At 30.8% G+C, this 24,790-nt stretch overlaps 1 protein-coding gene across 1 annotated transcript; it reads right to left on the reverse strand.

Annotated features, from left to right (window-relative positions):
• Positions 1-7,827: 7,827 nt before the first annotated feature.
• On the reverse strand, positions 7,828-22,879 carry LOC105205135 (USP6 N-terminal-like protein). The gene is made up of 8 exons (XM_039458176.1): positions 22,359-22,879; positions 21,805-22,043; positions 18,445-18,768; positions 18,176-18,363; positions 17,035-17,195; positions 16,201-16,521; positions 12,929-13,064; positions 7,828-8,916 (listed from the first exon to the last, which is right to left on the reverse strand). Exons 2-8 carry the CDS (start codon positions 21,954-21,956, stop codon positions 8,474-8,476), a joined length of 1,725 nt encoding a protein of 574 aa, XP_039314110.1. The 5' UTR covers positions 21,957-22,043; positions 22,359-22,879; the 3' UTR covers positions 7,828-8,473.
• Positions 22,880-24,790: the final 1,911 nt, after the last annotated feature.

Here is a 24,790-nt window from a genome sequence, read left to right on the forward strand (position 1 = left end):
TTTTTTAATATAAAATACAATCGAAGTTAGTTTTCCTCTTTTGAACTTTCATCCAAAGAAAGAATCCAAAGATTTGCAAGAGCAGCGCTGCTATCCAATTTTCGGATCAAAACAATGAAATGAGTGACTGCATTTTAACAAAAAAAAGTAATCTTTTAGTCATTAAAATAGTAACCAATGACATTTTTTATCAAATGTTCAAAATAAAATAAATCGTAAAGAAAAAATTTTACATTTATTCCTTCCGAATCTATTTTTGGATAGCTTAACACAAATTCTTTTTCAAAGCATAGTTTAAAAATTTTTATAACGAGCTTGAATATTATATTACAAAAAGAGATCAATTTGCGCTTGAAGATATCTTGGTAGCATGATAAAATGACCGTGACTAGCGATATCATTCTAATGACACAGAGTATTGGAACTATATCTTCAAACTAGTTGCAAAAGATCAAACACAAATATTCTTTTAGCAATTATTCTTTGCGTTTTTTTTCCAGCATTGAGATAGATTTTACAACAACCACTCCTCTTGTCTAGCATTCGATTTACAGTGCAAAGTAATCAAATGTTATTGACAAATGAGCGAGTAACAATTGTTACAAAGCACAAAAATATGAACAAAACGTTTATATTTTACAAATTTCACGTCAGCTCAGGATGAAAGTAATTGTAGTAACTCGTTTTGGACAATAGTGACTTTTTAATGACTTTTAAAAAAGTGACATAAGTGACTCAATGGCAGCGCTGCAAAAGAGATTTGTCGAAAGCAAAGAGTGAGTTTTGGACACGCTTTTATAATACATTAATAATTTATGTGCGCTATAAAATGAATTTTAATTAAATCTATGAAACGAGGACTCGGAAATTACATTCCTAGACTCGAATGAAACACGATGTTCGCGATCGTGTAACCTAATAATAAAGTAATTGTACTTCTTTCTCGATTAGATAACTTTATCGTGTATTTGTGTCTTGCTCACCATCGGATAAATGTAATAATAATTAGTCGTTTTGTATACGGAGAATCGCTTCTTAAAAACTAAATTATGCTTCGATATCACGAAAAATTGAATAATATCGTTGTATAATGGAGATCCACACACCGCGTATTCGTCGATAGAGTATTTTTTCACATTAACGCCAGTTATCAAATTTATATATACAATTTTATTAAACGTGATGTGATTAATGAGAAACGCAAGTTGTTCAACTTTTACAACGAGCTGTAACATCCTAGATATTATTATCAGCATTGTCGAAATAGATTGATCAGTGTATAACAATTCCCGTACGCTTTTGTAAAATTTCTTAAATGATTATTTCTTAAGGTACCTGGGTTAAATAAGGCACTTATTTTTTTTTTGTTTTTTTTTAATTTTGAAATAGTCTTAAAAACTGTATTTAACAGAGTTTTTAAAAAGTCTTAAAAGACTCTAATTTTGAAAAATTCTGTTTTTAAAAATTCTGTTAAACAAAATTTTTAATACGCTATTAAATAATTTTAAAAACTCGACTTAATAATTTTTCTATTTAATAGAATTTTTAAAAACACTTTAAATAGTTCTTAAAAATAGAATTAAAAAAAATTCTGTTTAATAGAATTTTCAAAAATAGTCTTAAAATTCTAATAGAGTTTAAAAAAATTTAGTCAAGTGGGCCTTATTTACACAGCCCAGGTACTTAATATATCTTCATCTCAACGATTCGATCGAATTTGAGTTTCTCAAGCAAGTAACATGAAAGTGTTACAACACCGATCAGTATTATATCTATTCCGTTTAACAATTCTTTCTGCTAGTTTTTTCTTAATCAAGTTGTCATCATAGTCCGGCAAGATATCGTATTATTTTATACTGTAAATAAAAGCTAGCCTCTACTTTAATAAATGCAATAAACGCGAAAAAGCTTGTTAAATAAGTGAAATGTAACCTTTCGTTATCGCGCAATCGAGAAATCTCTCACCTGGACCAATCGAAAATATAAAACTGCCGTTGTCACTGTATGGCGTCGAAAATAATCGCAGAGGAACTTATAGTATACATCATTTTAATCTTATTAACCTGTTTTTGTGTATAACACACGATAAAGTTCCGGAAACGATCAACATTTAATATTTATTTAATCAACATCGCTTCTTATGCTATTATTATTAGGTATAACAATCGATTGTTTGGTGGGTCCGCGTAAAGATTAACTTTTTTTTAGACTCTATCCACAAGGCTATGTACATTTGGGAGTACTGCACGTGTGTTTGCGGGAATGTCGGCGAAACCAAAAGCAAGGTGCACACATACAAACGTGACACTTTATAATAAATAATAAGAATATTCTCGGTACAGCACAAATCGGAAACTGTTCAGTATTCACATTCTACGATGGAAATCGAGCTCAACTACATCTGAGGAGTTGCACTCGCTTTTCGACATAGTATTTTTTTTCTTCCATCTTGTTTCTTTAAATATTATGCGTATGTACAAAAGTATCTTTCTTGCAACATAGAATTACAAGAAAAAGAAAAATGAAAAGAGAACAACTTAAACTAAAGATACGTCGATATCACATTAATGGTCATTAATGCCTTCCCCATGTAATTATTTTCCCCTATCTTTTTATATAATGCAGGTAGCGTATCCTATATGAACGTATATGCATATGAGAAAGCATTAATGATCGCTAGTGTACCGAGGTAGCATAATACTTAATAGTATGAGTAGTTTCTTCCTCTCGAGGACAGGCAGATATTATAATTGGCTCGTGAGCTTATAAATAAGCAGTATATCGTACATTTCTCCATTGCTGGAAAGTACACTACTAGTAAATTCGTTTACCAGCTTACAGTCACCCATAAGATAAAGATCGTCGTCGACAAAAGTTTAATCTAATAATAATGATTAAACAAAACAAAATGTGGCGCGATCCGGACCAGAAATTTTAGTAGCGAAATGCATCACATCCAGAGACAAATCTATTTTCTTACGTAACTACATTACAAAATTGGTTATATTAGCGCTTAACGAGATTTATATTATTGATTATATTTATATATAGATGCCTATCTAACGGAACAAAATTCCTTACAGTAGTTATATAAAAAAATGAATTTGCCTTTAGGTACATCTTTGTTTTATATACAAGCGGAATTCTCTACGCCTTAATTCTTAGTAGCGATTCGATATACTGTATTTTTTCTCTGCAAGAACCAAAATGAAATAACTGCAAATAAGATTGCATGACAAATACAAAGAGATAACATGGACATAATGTGATTAGACGTAGCAGTGCCTATCTTTCTCTAGAACATTACGCCAACGAATAATGAAACTATAATAGAAATCATATGAAAGTATATGGAAATATACTCTTATTTTTTGAGTAAATTATTTGACAAGAAGATAAGGCAAGTTATGCATCAAAGATATAATAATAGTGATGGCAATAATTACACTGAAAAAAGAATTTGGTAATAGCTACCAAAAATTGAGTAAAATAATGCTAATTAAATATTTGATTGATGTAATCAAACAATTTTAACTTTCTAAATATTTAGTAAGTATTACTAAAACGCATTTAATAATACTAAGTATTAAAAAAGTAAAATTAATTGGTTGATTATATTAATCAAATATTTAATTGTGTGTGTATGGCATTATTTTACACAATATTTGATAGCTGTTACCAAACTTTTTTCAATATATATTTTAATTATTAATTATTGTAGATCAATATAATTATTAATATAATTACAGTAATCAATAATTTTATTATATTTATTATAATTATTTATTATTCTAATTACATAGGTCAATCAGTAAATAAGGTGAGATGCAAAGATGACAATCTACAAACGAACTTGATTACTAATTGGAAGATTAGACAAGTAAATTATACTTTTTTTCAATAAACAGACAAGGTATACATCCGATTGAATTGTTTCAAAAAGTTATAGTATTTTTTTCAAAAGTATTACAACGAAAGTTTACGACCCTTTAGATAAAAATTTGATCGATTTCATTGAGAGTAAAACCATCGGAATGTCAGAAAATGAACAGAAAAGATATATCTATCCGTTACTTTTAAACGGCTAATTTATTTCCGATAATTTTATTCCCAATGAACCGTGATCAGATTTTTGTCCAATCTAGATGGTTTTAAATATCCGTTCATTACTTTTTAAAAGGATAATTCGATCTAACAGTTTTCTCAATGTATTTATATTAGAGATGAGCATAAAATATAAATAATCTACATTGCACATACGTAATGTAAATTATTTATAATCTATTGATTATAAAAGATTCAGATTTCACCAGAAAGTGAAAATTATATTTTGTTTTTTTATGTCTAATATACTTTCGTATATTTTTATTTTATCAATCCTAAAGTTAGATATATTAATAATCTTATAACTTAATTACTTTTTCTGTATTGTGTTATCTAATTTATAATAATTTACATTGCTTGTATTGTCTACATGAAAAAGATTCCTATAAAAATAACGTCAACAATACATAAATGTAGATATGTGACCTTGAAATTTACGGCACATTTCTGATCTATTTATTGAGAAATGATACAACTTACTTGTCTAATCCTTGAAGTAATCAGTTAGTTTCGCTAGATTATTATAATTATACTTACCGATTGATCCATGTATATTATATTAATAATTATATTAATATATATAATATATAATTATATTAATATAATTATATATTATATATATGTATTATAAACATATTCAAGATATATAAGATTAAGTTACTTAATATTTTGTAATATAAAAATAGCTCCATGAAAATTATTCTCTAGCAATCGTCTCTATCATGAAAGAACTTATTCAATAACATATCCTATTTATATGTTTATACTATGTTGTATGTTTATAATAGGTTGTGTATCTAAAGCTCAATAAGATATGTAATGAATGTTCGGGTCCTTTTACGTCAAATATGATCTCGGTAAACGGAAACACGACGAATGATATTTATTCTCTTTAATGCGAAATATTTATTAACGTCAAAATGAATCTTTATGACCGATCGTTCTGTTAACCTTTTTTACAAGATCGCTACACTTTCCATTTGTATTACTGAAAAAAAATTCCGCACTGATTCCTACTATAGTCCACATTTATTTTAACATTTTTCCGGAAGAATTATGACAGTAACGGAAACACATGGATATTAGTCTAAAATAAAATAAAGTTATGAATATCTTTATTTTATTTTATTTTTTTCTTGTTTCGTGTGCTATTATAAAAATATACCAAATTATATCGAATTAATATATATTATTTAATAATTTTGGACATGGCTGTACGATAAATATACATACATATATATTGTTATTTGTTCTATCATTTCGCTAAAATTTCATCGTACAAAGAGACAGAATATATTTTCTGTTCTGCTATAGCTTTATTATTTGTTGGCGTTTCAGTTCAGGGACGCGTTGCTCCATTTATTCTTGCCGCGTCTATGGAATAATACTATGTAACGTGCAACGCATTTATGAAATATAAATTAGGCCAAAATGCAGCGACAATATTTCGTTAATTTCATAATTAAATTAAAAATTCTGTTTTGCTCAACATCTTTTAAAATTGAAACACTTAAATCTCCAATCTCTTTGAATTATTTCGTAAGTTATGGAATGTAATTAATTATCGATTTTTTTTTAGATTTTCCCTAAAATTGAAATACAATTAATTTTCACAACTTCTTTTAAACTTCTTTTTATATTGAAATGTAATTTTATAAGAATAACGGATATCAAAGATTATATCGTAATCAATAGATATTTAAGATTATATTCTAGAAATGGTACAACGCGATAATTTTTCTTTTCTAAATCTTAGTTCATCAATTGACGCTTTCTATAAAGAGATCTCTTGAGACTTTTAACACAATAGCTTTCGTATTTGTCATTGTTTTTTTCTTTGCCATGTACGCGTGATTTGTCGCAGGGTACACATGTACAAGGTATGCCAGAAGTCGCGCATTATTCTTGAGAATGCCTTTAGAGTCACATTTCAAGATCTATGTAGACCCTTTATCTGTTAAATATTTAATTGATATACTTGACACAGAAGACTCGAATCAGCTGTTTTATTTTTCAAAAGAGACGAAAGGAAATATACATGTTAACAAGGAAGGTTTGCAAACCCGGAAATTCAAAAAATTCTGAAATTTTGTGTACACATAGAGAAGTTCATCCATAGCACAAAAATATTTTTTGTTCGTGCCCAATTTCAGTTTAAGAGAGTGAAACACTTTGAAGAAAATTGGTTTTTTTTCTTTCAAAGCGTATATCGTCGAAACTATAAGAGACAGAGAAAAATGTTTTAAATAAAAGTTGAATGGCTCGAAGAGTACTTTATAACAGCAAAAAAATTTTTTTTTAATTGTTTTTTTATACTTTTCCTCACCACTTATCATTTTTTTTCAAAATTTTTATTTCTTTTTATAAGCAAAATAAAGCCTATTTTATTACGAATTCAATGGTATATGATAAAGTTATGATGCGTCACTTCCATTTTCCAAAAATAATTGAAAACCATCCCATAACACATGGTACGCGCATCCGTCCGTGTACTATGGAAATGTCCCCCTTCGACTGTGACGAGCGTTTAATACGTTGTAGTACAGATCAAAATAAGGGAAGGCACGTATTTTTTTATACGTGCTCAATCTCACTTTTAAGGGGTAAAACACCCCTTTAAAAAAAGTCAGTTTTTTTCTTTCAAAGCGTGTATCGTCGAAACTATAACAGATAGAGAAAAATGTTCTGAATTAAAATTGAATGGCTCGAAGAGTACTTTACAATAACTACAAAAATTTTTTTTAATTACTTTGTATATTTCTTCCACCTCTTCACATTTGTTTTAAAAAATTTTCAAATATTTTAATGACAGAATTAAAGCTAATTTTTATACAAATCCAACCATATATAACAAAGTGTCTTTCCGATGTAACTATTCTTGAAAAATAATAAACTCCTTATGTATGCACGCTATAAGTACCTATTTGGGCGTTCGATTTTTCCGCGCTGGAATGGAGCGGATTCGTCTCATACGTATTGCTAATCGCGTATTACGCGAAAGAGCGTTAAAGACATTTAATATAGTACAATGAATATTAAAATACGAGTTTTTGAATAATAGTAATAATAGTAATAATAATTGAAATAATAAAATAATAACGAGTTTTTTTAACTCGACTGTTAAAATCAGTCAAATATTGTTGGCGATGTCAAAGTATGTACCTAATACTTTGTACAATTAAACACGAGTTATGAATACATAAATTATTATTTTTGCAAAATATTGTTTATTTAATTTTGACTGTAGAACAGTTAATTGCAATGGTCAATGTATTCTATTGACGAATATTGGGCAACCCGAAAATTCAGTAAACTTAAAAATGTTATGTGCAAGTAAAATAGTTCACAAAATTATTTTTTGCTCGTATCAAATCATACTTTGACATCAACATGAAACAAATCCGAAAAATCGAACGCCCAAACAGGTACGTATAGTGTGCATACATAAGGACTTTGTTATTATTTTTCAAGAATGGTACATCAAAAAGATACTTTGTTATATATGGTTGGATTCGTATAAAAATAAGCTTTAATTCTGTCATTAAAATATTAAAAAATTTTTAAAAACAAATGTAAAGTGGTGGGAAAAATATAAAAAATAATTTAAAAAATTTTTTGTAGTTATTGTAGTAAAGTACTCTTCGAACCATTCAACTTTAATTCAGAACATTTTTCTCTGTCTGTTATAGTTTCAACGATACACGCTTCGAAAAAAAAAACCGATTTTCTTCAAAGGAGCGTTTTACCCCCGTAAACTGAAATTGGGCACAAACAAAAAATATTTTTGTGTTATGGATAAACTTCTCTATGTGTCTACACAAAATTTCAAAATTTTTTGAATTTCCGGGTTTGCAAACCTTCCTTGTAAGTTAGATCCGTTTATTCTAATATAGATTAACTTTAATCTTGGTCTAACTTATTTTTTATCCTTTTTTTTTTAATCTTTAGAACTAGAAAGATAGAAAATAAGTTTAAAAACAAATTTAAAGTTAATATATATTGGTGCAAACAGGCATCATGTCCATTTCCACCAATGTAGTTTAACTTTGCTCTGTATTTAACTCACTTTTTATCTTTTTCTAATTATTAGAGCTAAAGAAAGAAGTGAATTAAACCGAAATTAATTTATCTTGATAAAAATAGACATTAAAATATTAAATAATTATATTAAGCGACACTAATACTCAATATTTGATCAACTACCCAAAAGAAAAAATCTTTTGAATGGACGCCTTTAACGTCATGACATTGCCCTCGTATTGGCCAACGTATTGGAACGCGCGACTTCTAGAATGCCCAAGCGTATCGTATGCACATTACGGCCATTTACAACTTTTCATTCGCATGAACAACTTGATCGACTCACTTTCTACTTCAAGTCCAGCTCCACTTCCGGACTCTCCAACGTGAATGGTTTCAAATTCTCGACGATGGGCGTCTGGTCTGGATCAACGCGGATGCGGATCTTGTTGGTGTCCAGAGAGCGGGGCAGTGTGCGTGGCAGGTCGTCCTTGAAAGAAGCCACCGCCGATGACGTGTATGTGGGCGACGTGTACGGCACGTAAATCCGCACCACGTCTGGGCTAGGCTGATGCGGCGTCGCCCGCGGCGTTGGCAAACCACCACTGCCCGAGCTCGCATTCGAGATATTACTCTGAGTGTCTAGACTGTTGTCCAGAGCCTGGGAACGCGTCGCCGAGCTAAATACCGACAGATCGGCCGTCGACGTCACCGACGTTTCTGCCAATGACCGACGAGAGCCGTTGGGAGACGCACCCTCTTCGAGACTCGGATCGAAAGAGAACTTGCTTCCTATAAACACAGAGCTTTTATTAAAAATGTAAGATTGAAATTGAAAGAGTATGTGTTAACACCTCAGGAGAAATTCATATTAAGCAAGATTTTTGTTTATTACATAATCAGTTAATACATGAATAAATATACGGAAAAAATTTTCTCTTAGAATTTGTCCCCAAAAGGTGTTTTCCAACTAAGACACATTGATGTTTCGCTGTAAACGGAAGTAAGCAAAAGTTTTTGTTGGAGTACAATTAGAGCTCTAAACTTAAAAACCTATTCTGTAACTTTAACGATATCGTTATAACATTGCTGCACAGATCTTTTGTATCATGTAATACTGCGCAACAATATCATAACAATATCATTCAGGTTACAAAATAGGGGCCTTAATTTCTAATACACTAATGACTGAACAATAATCTTCTTTCTTTATAACTTAGATTCATATTATAAATATACCTAATTATCATATGTTATACATAAAATATTTTAAAAAGATGATATTGATGTATCTTACACATTTGTGCTTACGAGGGAACCGTACGAAGTTGACACACAAATTTCATGAAAAAAAAAAAAATATCTTCGTCTAGGTCTACTTAAACTAAAACGTGTGTGATATGTCTAATTTTTTGCTAGCCAATTTGAAAAAAAAAATGGAAGATTGAATAAGTTAGCGCGCGCGTAGTAGATCTATTATATTGTTGACCTTTTTTATTTTGTTGATTGAGCAGGATAGGTTGTAATATATGTAAAACACGGACTACAAAGATTTATTATTATACGTGTTTTATTAGTGTCAACTTTGTCGTTGGATGTACGGCAAACACGGTTACAAAAGATAAATAACAAAAAATACTTGGGTAAAGTATTGCATTTTCTTTATAAATCATAGTTTGTATCACAACTTAACAGTGAACGCTTATCATAACAAAACAGAAATTCAAAAAAATAAAAAAGTCAACAATACAATAGACCTACTACGCGCGCGCTAACTTATTCAATCTCCTATTTTTTTTTTTAAATGGGCTAGCGAAAAATTAGACCTATCACACATGTTTCAGTTTAAGTAGACCTAAACACAAATATTTTTTTTTCACGAAATTCGTGTGTTAACTTCATACGGTTCCCTCGTTAGATTTTTATAGTATCGAGTAGTATAACATTGTGTCACAGTTGAAACATTTTGTATTGGACACAGTATTACAAGATCATCTGTGTACCTTGTTAAAAAACAAACAAAATCGTGATAGTCGTAGGGCAATATAAACTTGAAAAAATTTTAACATAATTCTAGTAAAATTTATTATAATTTAGTAACATTTAGATTAATTTTATTATATTTTCTCTTAAAATTTACTGTTAAAATTATAATAATTGTGGAACAATATATAGACTTAAAAGGATTTTACCATAATTTTAGTAAAATATAATGAAATTTAGGTTTGAAATTTTCTCTTAGAATTTATCTTCAAAATCATGATAATCGTGCAACAACATAAATTTCGAAGAATTTTATTATTTAGTGAAATTTTACTTTATATTTAAATTTATGTTTAATAATATAAAATGTTTTATTAAATTTTACTAAAAGAGTGAGATCAAATTTGGCCCATTTCTTGGACCTTGAATTTCAAACTTTCTTTTATGCCAAATAGTATTATACAACAATAATAAAAAAATGAAACATTAATAATAAAAAAAAAAGAAAAGTGTCAAAAATGATTATTTTTACTTCACCATGACGTTAAAAAAAAATCTATTTCTATCTATCTAAAAATCTATCACTCACTTTAAAAAAGCACCTCAATCTGTGAGAAGCAAGGGGACTCACATTAAAAAAAGCACCCCAATCTGTGAGAGGCAAAGGGACTTTTAATAGAAAAGCATCTAAATTAGTGAAAGACGGTGTCACATGTCACTTCAACTCCATATATCTCGGTGAGTTTTCATACTAAACGAAAACTAAGATCATATTTTAATCCGGGATAAAAATCCATAAAAAACAATGTATCACTTTGTTATATATATATATATATATATATATATATTTTAGATAGATTTTTAGATAGATACAAAATAGATTTTTTCTTAACGCCATGGTGAAGTAAAAATAATCATTTTTGACACTTTTCTAAGAAATCTGACATGATAGAGCAATTTGCTTACCAGATTCGTGTTCAGCAAAAATACATAGGAAATGGTAACTTTTATTCAAACAACAACAAAAAAACGGCGCCCTGTGTTATGAGAAACCATCATTTTCAACCCTTTATATCTCCGAAACTGCACTTATGCTCATCTTAAAATTTCTTTGGGATTAATGTTCTATTATATAATACTATTTGACAAAAAAAAAGGTTGAAATTCCAAGAAATGGGCTAAAAAACAGGTCTTTTTGATCTTACTCTTACAATAAAATTTTTTTAAAGTCCAATCATTATCATGATTTTGAGCATAAATTCTAATTCTAACAGAAAATTTTTTTTGTGTATCAACTTTCTAATATAATTTAGTATTTTAAAACAAACTAGCATTATTGAATATGTAAAGCATTGACGAAAATTTTTGAGGATTTTATTTCAAGGTCATTTCATGAGATGGTTCTATGGGTTTTATAAGGATAGCAATTTAATGATTGTGCGCAATAAGTGTTTATTTATTCAGAAATGTACGTGCATCACAGAAAAACTCAAAATAAAATCGATTTAATAATGAAATCAAACAGGTCAAACAATATTAATTGTATTAGAAATGGTGCAGGATTTTTTCATATATATGGATAGAATGTTGTTTGTTAAATCATACAAGACTTGGCTTTTGTTAATTTTGACGTTTATTAAATATCAACACATGTACGAAAATATGAAGAAAAAAAATCATAAGAAAATTTATTAATAAATCTTCCAAATGTGGCGCATTCCTAAAATGCATCTGTGTGAAACATTGACGCTTATCAATTCAACATACATATATATATATATATATATATATATATATATATATATACACACACACACACACACACACATATACATATACAGGATGTCCGGGAACTAGAAAACCTACTGCTTTGAGAATATAGAGATGGAAAGAGACAAAAAAGTCTTATACCATTTTGCGATATTCGCCATAACTATCAGGTTATAAAATAAAACGTCTAAGCCAATGTGCGGTGACACCGCGCCTAGCTCGTAGGCAACGGCGCGCGGCGGAACAGGTGACGCGTTTGAATTTGCACGACGCGACGGTCTGAATCCGCCGCACCGCGTGTAAATACACTGCAAAAATCAAATGTGTTATTTATCAAATGTGTAAGAAAAAGCTTCAGCTAAAATAACACATTTGATTTTTACAGTGTAAGTACACACGGTAAGACGAATTCAGACCGTCGCGCCGTGCCAATTCAGACAACGCGTCACCTTTACCGCCGCGCGCCGTTGCCTACGAGCTAGGCGCGATGGCGTGGCATCACCACACATTGGCTTAGACGTTTTATTTTATCAATAATTATAGCAAATATCGCAAAATGGTATAAGACTTTTTTGTCCCTTTTCATCTCCTTTATATACTACTCCTTTATATCCCTAGTTCCCAGACACCCTGTATATATACACACACACACACACACACACCCCATTATAACACTTAATATTATAGAAAAATATCCTATTAATTCTTCCGATATCATTCCTATACAAAGTTGTATATATAAATCATTTTACACGACTACGCGTTACCTTACAAATATAATTTTCACATTTTATGTCGTGATAAAGGCTTTTCCTTAAAAAAAAAAATTTTACAAGCTATATTCGGTAAGATTGAGCAAAATTGTTCGCGCCGCGATATTCATCACAACGCGCAAAACACCAGCGTTTCGCTTATAGTCTAGTATTGTAGATAACTGTTATACGGACATTCGAATCATCCGTGCCGTCCTCGGATTCGTCGCCGCATTCAACGCGCGAGATACTGTTTGTGCTGCTATTGTATAATGTGTCACGGCTATCTCTAAACTCACCACCAAGACCACTGGCCGGCTCGACAGGCGTCGTGCTCTCTCTACCATCGTCGATCAGTGCCATGTCCCTGCGCTGCGCCACAGACTCTCGCATTACATGCTGAGCTTCGCTAAACTCCTCACTTCGTCTTCCAACCTGATGAGCATACCATTATAAATTATGATTCGTTTTATTAATTTATTTTATATATTTCATTACAGTATGCTTTAAAAACGTATTTTGTATAAAAAAAATTATCTTAAATTTTTATTTATTTTTGTATTATTTTATTTATAAATTATTTTCATTCCAATTGTGCAATGGTTTGAATATTATTAATATTTCACAAATATTATTAATATTTCAGAATATTTAGGTTCGAATTACAATAGTTTCAAATTTTCAGAAATGAGTTCAAACAATTCAAATGTATTTCCAATTCAAAAAGATCAAACTATTTGACGTTCAATCTTGAGACATGAACTATCTGAACTGCTCATTTAATGTTTCCAAGCATTAATCATAATATGGTTAAGAACTAAAAAAAAATCCGTGACAAATATATTCTTTCTTTTACACAATTACTTTTCATAATTTCGTATAAAATTTTATAATTAAAATTTAATGTATTAAATGAAATAGTTGCATTGTAACATATACATATATATATATATACATACGCACGCACGCACGCACGCACGCACGCACGCACGCACGCACGCACGCACGCACGCACGCACGCACGCACGCACGCACGCACGCACGCACGCACGCACGCACGCACGCACGCACGCACGCACGCACGCACGCACGCACGCACGCACGCACGCACGCACGCACGCACGCACGCACGCACGCACGCACGCACGCACGCACGCACGCACGCACGCACGCACGCACGCACGCACGCACGCACGCACGCACGCACGCACGCACGCACGCACGCACGCACGCACGCACGCACGCACGCACGCACGCACGCACGCACGCACGCACGCACGCACGCACGCACGCACGCACGCACGCACGCACGCACGCACGCACGCACGCACGCACGCACGCACGCACGCACGCACGCACGCACACACACACACACATATATATATATATATATATATATATATATATAAATGCATAATGTCACTAATATTGTAATGTCAACATATCTATGTTCCAATTATATTTTAAAATAATAAAACAAGCAATTATTGAATAAATTAAACCAATAAATTAGATATTTATTTATCAATTATTTAAATAAATAATAAATAAATAGATTAAATAAAATTCTTCGTGTGATATTTTATTTTAAACAATAATTTAAATCAAGTACATTCAAAAATAAATTTAAAATTTTGTTTAGAAATATTCGTCTAGAAAATATACAAATCAAAATGTTTACTCAAATTTTGTAAAACAATTTCGTGAGAATTCTCGATTTTCCAAGAATTTCATTGAAAATTCTAGGTAAGATTGAAGATTTTTTTAAAGCTGCTTTGAAACAAATTTATTTTATATCTTTAAATGTAATTTTGCAGATACACATTTTAGCTCACCAGAAATACAAAATTCGAAACATGATTAAATACATAACGCCTATTTAGAGAGAGCTATTGTCCATCGATTTTTTTCATAAAAATTGGCGAATCACACGTAATTACACGTGATTGTAAATATATGACACTTTTATTGCTAATTAATTGTCGACTTTTCGTATTATTAAAAATTTTTTTAAATGATAAAAGAAGTAATTATTAGAATGAGAAAAATAGAAAATTAAATTTAAAATAAACTTTTAAATTTAAAAATAAAATTCTAAAAATTTTTCTAAAAATTTTTGGTTTTCTCGGTAATAAAAATACTGCAAGTATATGTGTATACCTATTATTAAGACCTTAACTTAGTTTCCGCCCGCAAATGTTATATGGCAATGTAAATAGTTCTAGTAATCATTACTAACGCATCTGGTGCTTTTTTCTTAGTTTTGACATTTCTCGATAACATTCAGCATACACAATTATTTGCGTAAACAATTTTTTTGCTTTGTGGAAAAAAGAACGCGATAAAGTGTTTTTTCGACATGTACTTTGCACTACTTTGATTTGAAAAAAAGTGTAGCAGTAGTTTATCGATTACTTGAAAAAGGTCATGATGATCAAGCTCCATTGCATACAACATGTAAAGAGTGGTATAGACGATTTAAAAATAATGATATTGATGTCAATGACCACGCTTAAGACAGCTGAAAAATTTCGAAGACAGTGAATTGCTAGCATTATTGCATGAAAACTCAGCTCAAACGTTAGAAGAACTTGAAAACGAGCTAGGAGTTACTAAAGCAGCTGTTTCGAAACGTTTACACGCCATGGGAAAGATCCAAAAGAAAAGAAAATGAGTACCACATGAATTGTCTAAAAGTGCCATCACAACCGTTTCAATATCACGGTTTCCTTGCTTGCCAGGCAAAAAAAGATTTTGTGTGGCGTATTGTGATTGGCGATGAAAAGTAGATCTACTACGACAATCTCTCAAACGTAAGAAATCATGGGTAGACCCAGGACAACCATCAACATTGCAGCCAAAACGGAACACCCATGGTCATAAGGTAATGCTTTGCATTTGGTGGAATCAGCAAGAAGTGCTGTACTACGAGTTACTGAAACTGAACGAAACTGTTACTACCGATGTCTACAAACGTCAATTGAACAAATTGAATGATGAGCTGTTGCGAAAAAGATCAGCAATAGCGAATAACAGGCGCAAAGTTATTCTCCTTCACGATAAAGCTCGGCCACATACTGGAAAAATCGTCAAGGAAACACTGTCGCAATTCGAATGGGAAACTCTTCCTCACCCAGCGTACTCACCGGACATAGGGTCTTCTAATTATCACTTGTTCAGATCAATGCAGCACGGCTTGAGTGATACACGCTTCCGAAATGTTGAAGAAATGCGAAAATGGATAAACAAATGGATTGCTTCAAAACCGACATCGTTTTATCGAGATAAAATATCGCCCAATTGCCAAAAAGATGGAAAAAAGTTGTAGAAAGTGATGGAAAATACTTTCATTGAAATAATTTGTACAAATTTTTTCGAATAAATGCTTTTTCTCAGCCTTTTTCGGGTGGAAACTAAGTTAAGGTCCTAATAGAAGTCTCATCATGTTCAATAAAAAAATCGTTTGCAAATACTGCGCCTGTCTTAGCTTTTTATATCGTTTACTATTGCAAAAGTATATCTTAGGCATTTGTCTATAGATAAGGAGTAAAAAGTAGCATTCTAGCAATACCTTGTTGGTAAAAGTAGGCTCCTGGAAAGTGCCAAATGGATACCGGGGTAGTTCCTGCGGCAATGGATTGCCCGGGTAGTCTAATTTGGCACGCTTCAACTCTTCCATGTTGCGCTCCATCGCACTTATCACGGTGTCGTCGTCGAAGCTAAAATCTTTCTCCAGCTTGATTTGCAAATAATTACAAAACTCATCGAGGCTCTCCATCGGCATCAGGTAACGTTTGTGCAACTTCATCACGGTATACGCCATCGCCGGTAATATGCGGTCACCCTCCAATAGAAATATGTCCCAAATGCGGAGACCGAGGCTAACGGGAGTCTACAAAATGCAAATTCATATTGCCAGTATTTAGAGTTATACACATTTACGTTTGCTCTTTATCGGTATGAGATTTAACTGTGGTGTACATTAGCAATAAATATTATAATTATACAAAAAGAATATTTGCTTAAAATTTATCTTTAAAATTATGCTAATCATGAATTTTACTATAATTATAATAAAGTTACTATTAACTATTATTATTATTATTATTATTATTATTATTATTACTACATACAATACAAATATTTTTGTAAAAGTACATGTGACAAGAGTTTTTTAATAGGATCTCTATAAACTCTATGCATCACATAAAATATTCAGTCAGTAAGAATATTTGTGCCGGGTTAACGTAGCTATGTTTAATGTTAGAAATAATCGAAACAGTATATATTACATATAACAGAAATTTAAATGCCAAAAGTGTCGCAAAAAACTACAGGCCAAAGGAAAAAAAAAAAGAATAATAGCATTATAAGGGATACATATTTAGAAAGAAGAAAAACCTACTCTCTCCTGAAAGACAACAAAGAACCACTTCAATGCATAGAGTATGGAATCGCAACCGCACTTGTCCATCTTCCGTTTTAGTTTCGGCAAAGATTTGTTCATTATCTTGTCATGGTGCTCTATGAAGCGGTTTAACTTTGGAAATCCGTCGACGTAAAAGCCTGCAAAGCATATTACACATAGAAAAACTTCATAATATATTGCTAAATGCTCATACTGTCCAGAGGTTCGTATATATGATTAACCTTTAACATTTCGAACTTACATTGTGCAGTTTTCCCTATTTACATGATATATTTCTGCGTCAAATATATTTTTTTCAATAATTTTCTATTCTTATCGTTTATCCATATTCAGGAATCTATGGATATTAACTTAATCCTTTTGATAAATACAATACCATTCATAAATTTGAAAACGTTTGCATTCTCTAATATCTCAAAAAAATTAAATATCTTAAGAAAAATAAATCGTAAAGAAATTTTAAAAAAATGTATTTGCAAGAATAGAAATTGAGTTATATATTTTTCAATTTCATTTCTACAATATTTTTTTTCTAAATAACATAAATTTGTGACATTATTTAATATTTTTGTTTTATTTTGAAACGCTGCAATTCAAGAAACCATTATCGAACAAAAATTAATGAAATATTTTAAAGTTTCTAAGTTTGAAAATATTTTTTAGCGCAATGATTCTTTTGCAATAATATTGAATTTTTTGTGTAAAAACTCATTTTCACAAAATATTTTTCACTATGGAATTAAAAAATTCGTTATGCTGAAGTTTATAATTCGCATAAATTTTTTCTAAAACTTTTTAAAAACTTTTTTTCGTAAATTGCACAAAAGTCACTAGTATTCTTGAATTTATAAACGCGTATATGTGTATATATACATAGATATATGTGTGTGTGTGTGTGTGTGTGTGTGTGTGTGCGTGTGTGTGTGTGTGTGTGTGTGTGTGCGTGTGTGTGCGTGTGCGCGTGTGTGTGTGTGCGCGCGCGTGCGTGCATATATATATATATATATATATATATATACACATATATACATATATATATATATATTGAGAGCACACGATACTGATTAAAAAAATATATTGTTAAAAAATTCTTTTAATAATAAAAAAAAAGTCCAACCGTGCATGCTGTATTTTGGATCGGCAAGTAACACAGAAAGGCCCCAAAAAGCGTCCTCCTCATCCATGTAGAGCAGCAGCAAACCGGCTAGCACAGACATTCCTTGGCAATATCCTACCTCCATGTTGTACATACTGTAAGCGGCTAGTACGTAGAACATGGACTTTTGTTTTATGCTATATCTCTCTCTGAAAAGACCATCGTCATGTTTCAATTTTTTTCAAATACAAAGTTCATAACGTGCACGTATCGTTTTTATGGTATCATACCTATAGTTAATATGATCTCTGTATTGTCTGGCGACGTCGGCATCGATCTGCCGTATCTCCGTGGACCATTGACGGGCCAGTTGCAGCATCTCCTCGTATTTGCCGGCCTTCTCCTTCTTCAGGTTCTTTATGCCCAGAAGCAGAGCCCATACTTGACCACGAAATCTGTTAGGGATTCCTTTGTATATCCTACGACGTAGTTTCTCCTTGGTCGAAACACTATCCCATTGCTTCGTCATCTTCTCCCATTTCTTCAATCTCTCCATCTCCACGTGGTGCAATTTGACCTCGTATGCATCCCGCTTCTGTGGTAATCTCTTATCGCTGAAATATAAGAGATAATTATCTCAAACATAAGATCACAGATCCATATATAATTCTTTTAAAAAAATAACATTCCATACAGTATTCAAATTTTTTAGAAATATCTCAGAAATATTTCAATTATAGTGGAATATTTCATAAAAGTTACAAAATGTCTACATTTCTGAGATAGCTTTAGAATAACAAAAGTTCATGATTCTTGTACTTGAAACCTTGTAGAAAAATTTTGAAAGATTATTGAAAAAATTAGCAATTATTCTGAAATATTATCAAAACATAAAAATGGCTGAAACTTTTTTGAAAATATTGCTGATCATAATTCTTTGAATATATATAATAAAAATTAATTCCTAAAGTACATAAGCTCGGTTTTTCACTATCTGATTAACTGATGTTTAAATTTTACCCAATGGGATTCATCTATGATGATGCCATAGGTGAAGCTTATTGACTAAAACTTCAAGTTAAGTTTAACCATAAGTTAACTAGATAATGAAAAACCAAGCCTTAATTTATCAACAAATTTAAAATACTTCAGAAATAATATATTTAAATTTATTATATTAAGAGAAAATACATTCTAAAAAGTGCAAATATACTGTAAAAAGTTTTACAATATAAATTAAATACAAAATATATATGTATTAATTGAACAGATTTATTTATTATTTGCAATTTGATTAATATAATAAATATGAATACAATTTCTAATATAAATATAAAATATTTAATAAAAAAAACTTGTATAATATATATACATAGAAAAAAAAAATCTTATTGAATCAGCAGCATCAGTCTAATTGGAAATTTCTTATTAATTTGATGACAAAAATATTAAAAATAAAGACAATAACAAATATAGTTAATAAAATAGTTAAATTATGTGTGTGCGTGCGAGCAAGGTGAACAGTAAATGGAATAGCGCTAAAGCCAGATGACCAGGCAAGCACTCTTTATTCAGTTCAGTTCAGTTCAATTCAGTCAATGTAGTTTCTGTTCTTCCAAGTTCCAGTCAAATTGGATCCCATCCCTCGACCAAAACACAGGGATGATACTATCATACTCAAAAGATTTAATGTAATTTTCTTTTAAAAGTTTAAAAGTAGAATCAAGAATTTAGTAGAACGTAACAGAAAGTCCAATAATCGCATCAATAATCCTGCAAAAATTTTATAACCGACAAACATGTCTGAACACATATACGGCCTCAAACGGACTCATTCTCATCTTTCAACCGTGACGCGGGAATGATACAACTATACTCCAAAGGTTTAACGAGTGGAATCGAAAGTATAAAAGTAGAATCGAAAATTTAATAGCGCGTAACACAAAGTATATCGAATACATCAGCAATCCTGCAAAAATGTTTGTAATAAACACATGTTTGTAATACATACATACATACACATGTTTGTAATACATACATACCCAAACGGACTCTACGCTCTTTGTTCAACATAAAGACTGGTGTTCAATTCATAGTCAATTCTTATATTTAAGATCGTCATACATATGTATATAAAAGTACCATCTTAAAATACCATCAACCAATTAAAGAATGGTATTAACATCTTTTAAGACATTATTTCAAAACCATCTTAAGTAATGTCTTAAGATGCTACTACCATTCTCTGATTGGTTCATGACATTTTAAGATAATACTTAAGATGGTCTTAAATATAAGAATTAACTATGAATATTGGCCATCATGTTCAAATACAAACATTTTTTTTGACATCAATCTTTATCATGTATCCGAGCCTAAATCTGAGAACTCACTATTGTATTTTAAAGTAATCTGTAGTCCAAACTGTTTACATTTTGTACAAACACACTGTAGAATTTTTGTTTGAAGCAAATATTTGCAAACATTGACAAGTCTATAGGTAGAAAGTTCTAATTTAGAAATTTTTTGTTGTTCTTCTAATGAAGGAACAGTTTTAACTATATTGGTGCCTAAACTCTAATTCTGAAAAAGAATTTTTAAAAATGTAAAGACAATTCAAAGGATGATGTTAAAAAAAATTAATAACATTCAGTTGGTAAAATTGAATGACTTGAAGATTCCCTTAAGATTTATAAAATTATGTTCAATAAAAAATTTTAAAATAAATTAAAGTGATATAAGTAAATAATCAATTTGCTCCCATCCATCTACTTTTTCATAATTCCTAAATAAGTTACTCATGTTTATCATTTTAAAAAGTGAGTTGTGATACATAAGTATGAGAAATCCTGATTTAATTCATTAGTATGGTTAATTGCTATCCCATTCCAGTACAATTATATAAAAACATACAATTGTATCAATCTGTTGCTTTAATATTATCACAAGCTATATCAAAACAGAACAAAAGTCATATCAATGTCAAAATGACAAAAATTAATCATAAATTAAAATAATGTCAAAATGATTACTTTTTGATTGGTTTAATGTATTTTTTCAAATTTACTATATAAAAGATTTTAGAAATATTTCTGTTGCAACATATGATATTCTGTAGAATTCTTTTAGAATTGTTGTACATAAAATATAAACAGTTGAAAACTTTTGACAAAATCAGTATGGAATAAACAAATCTTTGTCAAAATTGAGATATTTAATGAAAATCTTATAACTCCATATTTTGACTCTCCTAACATAACAATAATTAATATAAAAAATAAATACATATATGTATGTTTTATATATAAATATATATTTTTAAAACAATTAGTACTTGAGAATTAAGCTAATAAAAATCAGCACAGGTAAAAGTGCACAATCATATTAATATTATACTACAAAATGTTTATTTATCATCGAATTACAATTAGGCGAACATTTTGTCTCATTTTTCAGTCGTTTTTAGTGCAATATATAAAGTAAACAATTCTAAATATATTTTTATTATATATATATACATAATAAAAATATATTATAATTAAAAAATATATATATATATAAAATTTATTTTCCTAAATGTATAAATTTCAATTTTGACAAAAATTAACATATTTTTCAAATTGTAAACTTTGAAACACATGTATACATACTGTATGAATCCATATCTGTCTGTAGTATGATAGACCTCATAACCAGGGTCTTCCCAGGGATCTATCTCGGCACCTTCCCGACCACGATCATAGCAGCTGAAAATCCTATCGCGCTCTGCGGCAGATCGTTTTAACAATTCTTCCTCATTCATCCCACGTGACGATGCGCGGCCAGACTCTTACGAACATGCCGTCTCGTTAATGAATCTCTTTACTAGCGTCCAGTCAGGCAGATCCATCTGCAATAGTAGAAAGTAGTCGTAGAAAACATGGGTAAATGCAACCTGGTGTGAGCACACCAGCAATAGTATTGTCAGATTACAAATATTTATAATAAATACAAGAAATTGATGCCAGTAAATATCATAATTCTTGATATATATATATATATATATATAGATAATAAAAATCAAATTTGGGAGCCACCGATAGTTCGATCGAATTCCGTCAACGGAACGTATCCAGGATCGATGCTATGTCTACGCGCATCCAAGTTTCTATTAAAATCTCTATATATTAAAAGATGGCAAAAAATGCGTGCGTGCGGAATTTACATGTATTTTTACGACGTCCGCGCTACCCGGAACGTAACAGATTTCATTGTCGAAAAGTCACATCAGTGTGATCACACAACTGGCGACTGATCTGTCGCAGTTAAGCTCCTCAACGCGCAACTAAGTGGTCGGACGGGCGCAAAATAAATCGGTCCGGTTGCTTGTTGGTCAGGCGCAGATGGTACACGCGACCCAACATTTGAACTCCTTGACCGTCCGCTTCTACCACTTCTGCTCCTCCTCGAGGAAGACACCAACAGCAGTGGTCTACCCCTTCCGCACTTCTCAACGCAATCACAGCGCGCTCTCGCGGTACTCGCACTCGAGTTAGGTTAGATCTAAAGCTAGAAATACTAGGCCTGTTCGTGTTGCTGCCCTTTTTGAATTAATTTCTTTGTCGTCTCTGTCTTTCTTACGATCGAATATATATTTATCTCATCTCGAGTGCAAAAATTTTTGAGGATTTTAAGCAACTCGAACAGACCTACTGCAAACGAACATCGAACAAACAGCGAACGTGAACGTTTCGCTATTCAGACACCAGGGGGTCGATCATGAAACTTTTTCCCTAAAGGTGCGATTTCCATCGACGTACAGAATGGACTGCTGATGAGCGTGGTGGGGGTAGAAAGACACAGAGAGTGAGAGGCAGACAATACGAAGAACGTTCGTTCTCTGTCTAATAAGTTTGATTGGTTGTTGTGGCCCCAGCAACCAATCAGACTTAGTAGACAGAGAACGAACGTTCTTCGTATTGTCTGCCTCTCACTCTATGTGTCTTTCTACCCCCACCACGGTCATCAGCAGTCCATTCTGTATGTCAATGGCGATTTCACGTATAGCGTTTTTCATTGGGAAAACTAGTGCGCACTGAATGTGCACTTGCTGCAGGTAATTGGGTGTTTCCGTTGGCACCGTCATCGCGCGAACCGAAACGTCCAATTGCCAGCGGCGAGTGCACACTCAGTGCGCACTAGTTTTCCCAATGAAAAACGCTATAAGTTTCTTTATTTTTTTAAATAATCACACAAAAAATCAAAGATAAAGTTAAAAAGAATGATTTGAATTTAGATTTATTGTAATATTTTTTGTTTAAACACTAAATTTCGTTTAAATTTCTATTTGTAAAAATTAATTAATCTATTCTAAAGTTTGTGGTTATATCGGAAACAAATCAAAATTAATAAAACAATTATTAATTGTTAGGTACAAATTAAAGCATATAATATTTTAAGCATATCATATAAAATTCCTGTTTATTATAAACTTAGTAAAAATAACTTTGAAATCATTCAACTACATTATACATTAATCAATATTAATTTATATGTTAAAAATCAATAATGTTTCTAAAAATGTTTTTTTTATTCTTTTCCAGATCGTAAATAAACTTCAATTCCATGAATAAATAAAAATTACTGGAAAATGGATTTATATGAAGAGGGCATTATTGAACAGTATCAATTTGTGCTAACTTAAAATTTGTAAAATCTACTTTTCTTTATTAGTTGTTTATTAGAGAGTAATAATATAAAAATGTAATATACGCATACGTATATGCATACAATTATTTTAATTTTATTTATGTATATTCCGTTCTTATATTATTACTCTCTAATGAACAACTAACAAAGAATAGCAGATTTTACAAATTTTAAGTTAGCACAAATTGATAATGTTCAATAATGCCCTTTTCATGTCAATCCATTTTCCAGTAATTTTTATTTATTCTTGGAGTTGAAGTTTATTTACGATCTAGAAAAGAATAAAAAAAACATTTTCAAAGACATTATTGATTTTTAACATATAAATTAATATTGATTAATGTATAATGTAGTTGAATAATTTCAAAGTTATTTTTACTGAGTTTATAATAAACAGGAATTCTATATGATATGCTTGAAATATTATATGCTTTAATATGTACCTAATAATTAATAATTGTTTTATTAATTTTGATTTGTTTCCGATATAACCACAAACTTTAGAATAGATTAATTAATTTTTACAAACAGAAATTTAAACGAAATCCAATGTTTAGACAAAAAATTACAATAAATCTAAATTCAAATCATTCTTTTTAACTTTATCTTTGATTTTTTGTGTTATTATTTAAAAAAATAAAGAGACTTTTCAAGCATGCTTCTCGGTCTCCACGCTTTCGTCATCAATCGGATTACATTTGAGACAGCAATCGTCAATCCGATTAGCCTAGGGAAATTTTCTATACCTACGTTGAGTACCATTGTTCAATCCAATCCAAGATCCGATTAGTTATCGTAAACACCCCTTAAGTTTAATTTTAAGGTGCCCTCTAGATTCATAGTCGAAAAACAAGGCAGGATTTAAGCAAATGCTCAAGGCTTACCTTGTTCAAGATGATCTTATTTGGGAACGCCTTAATGTGATTAATAAACACATCTAAGCATGTG

The sequence above is a fragment of the Solenopsis invicta genome, chromosome 16 (genome assembly GCF_016802725.1).
Source record: "Solenopsis invicta isolate M01_SB chromosome 16, UNIL_Sinv_3.0, whole genome shotgun sequence".
NCBI lineage: Eukaryota > Metazoa > Arthropoda > Insecta > Hymenoptera > Formicidae > Solenopsis > Solenopsis invicta.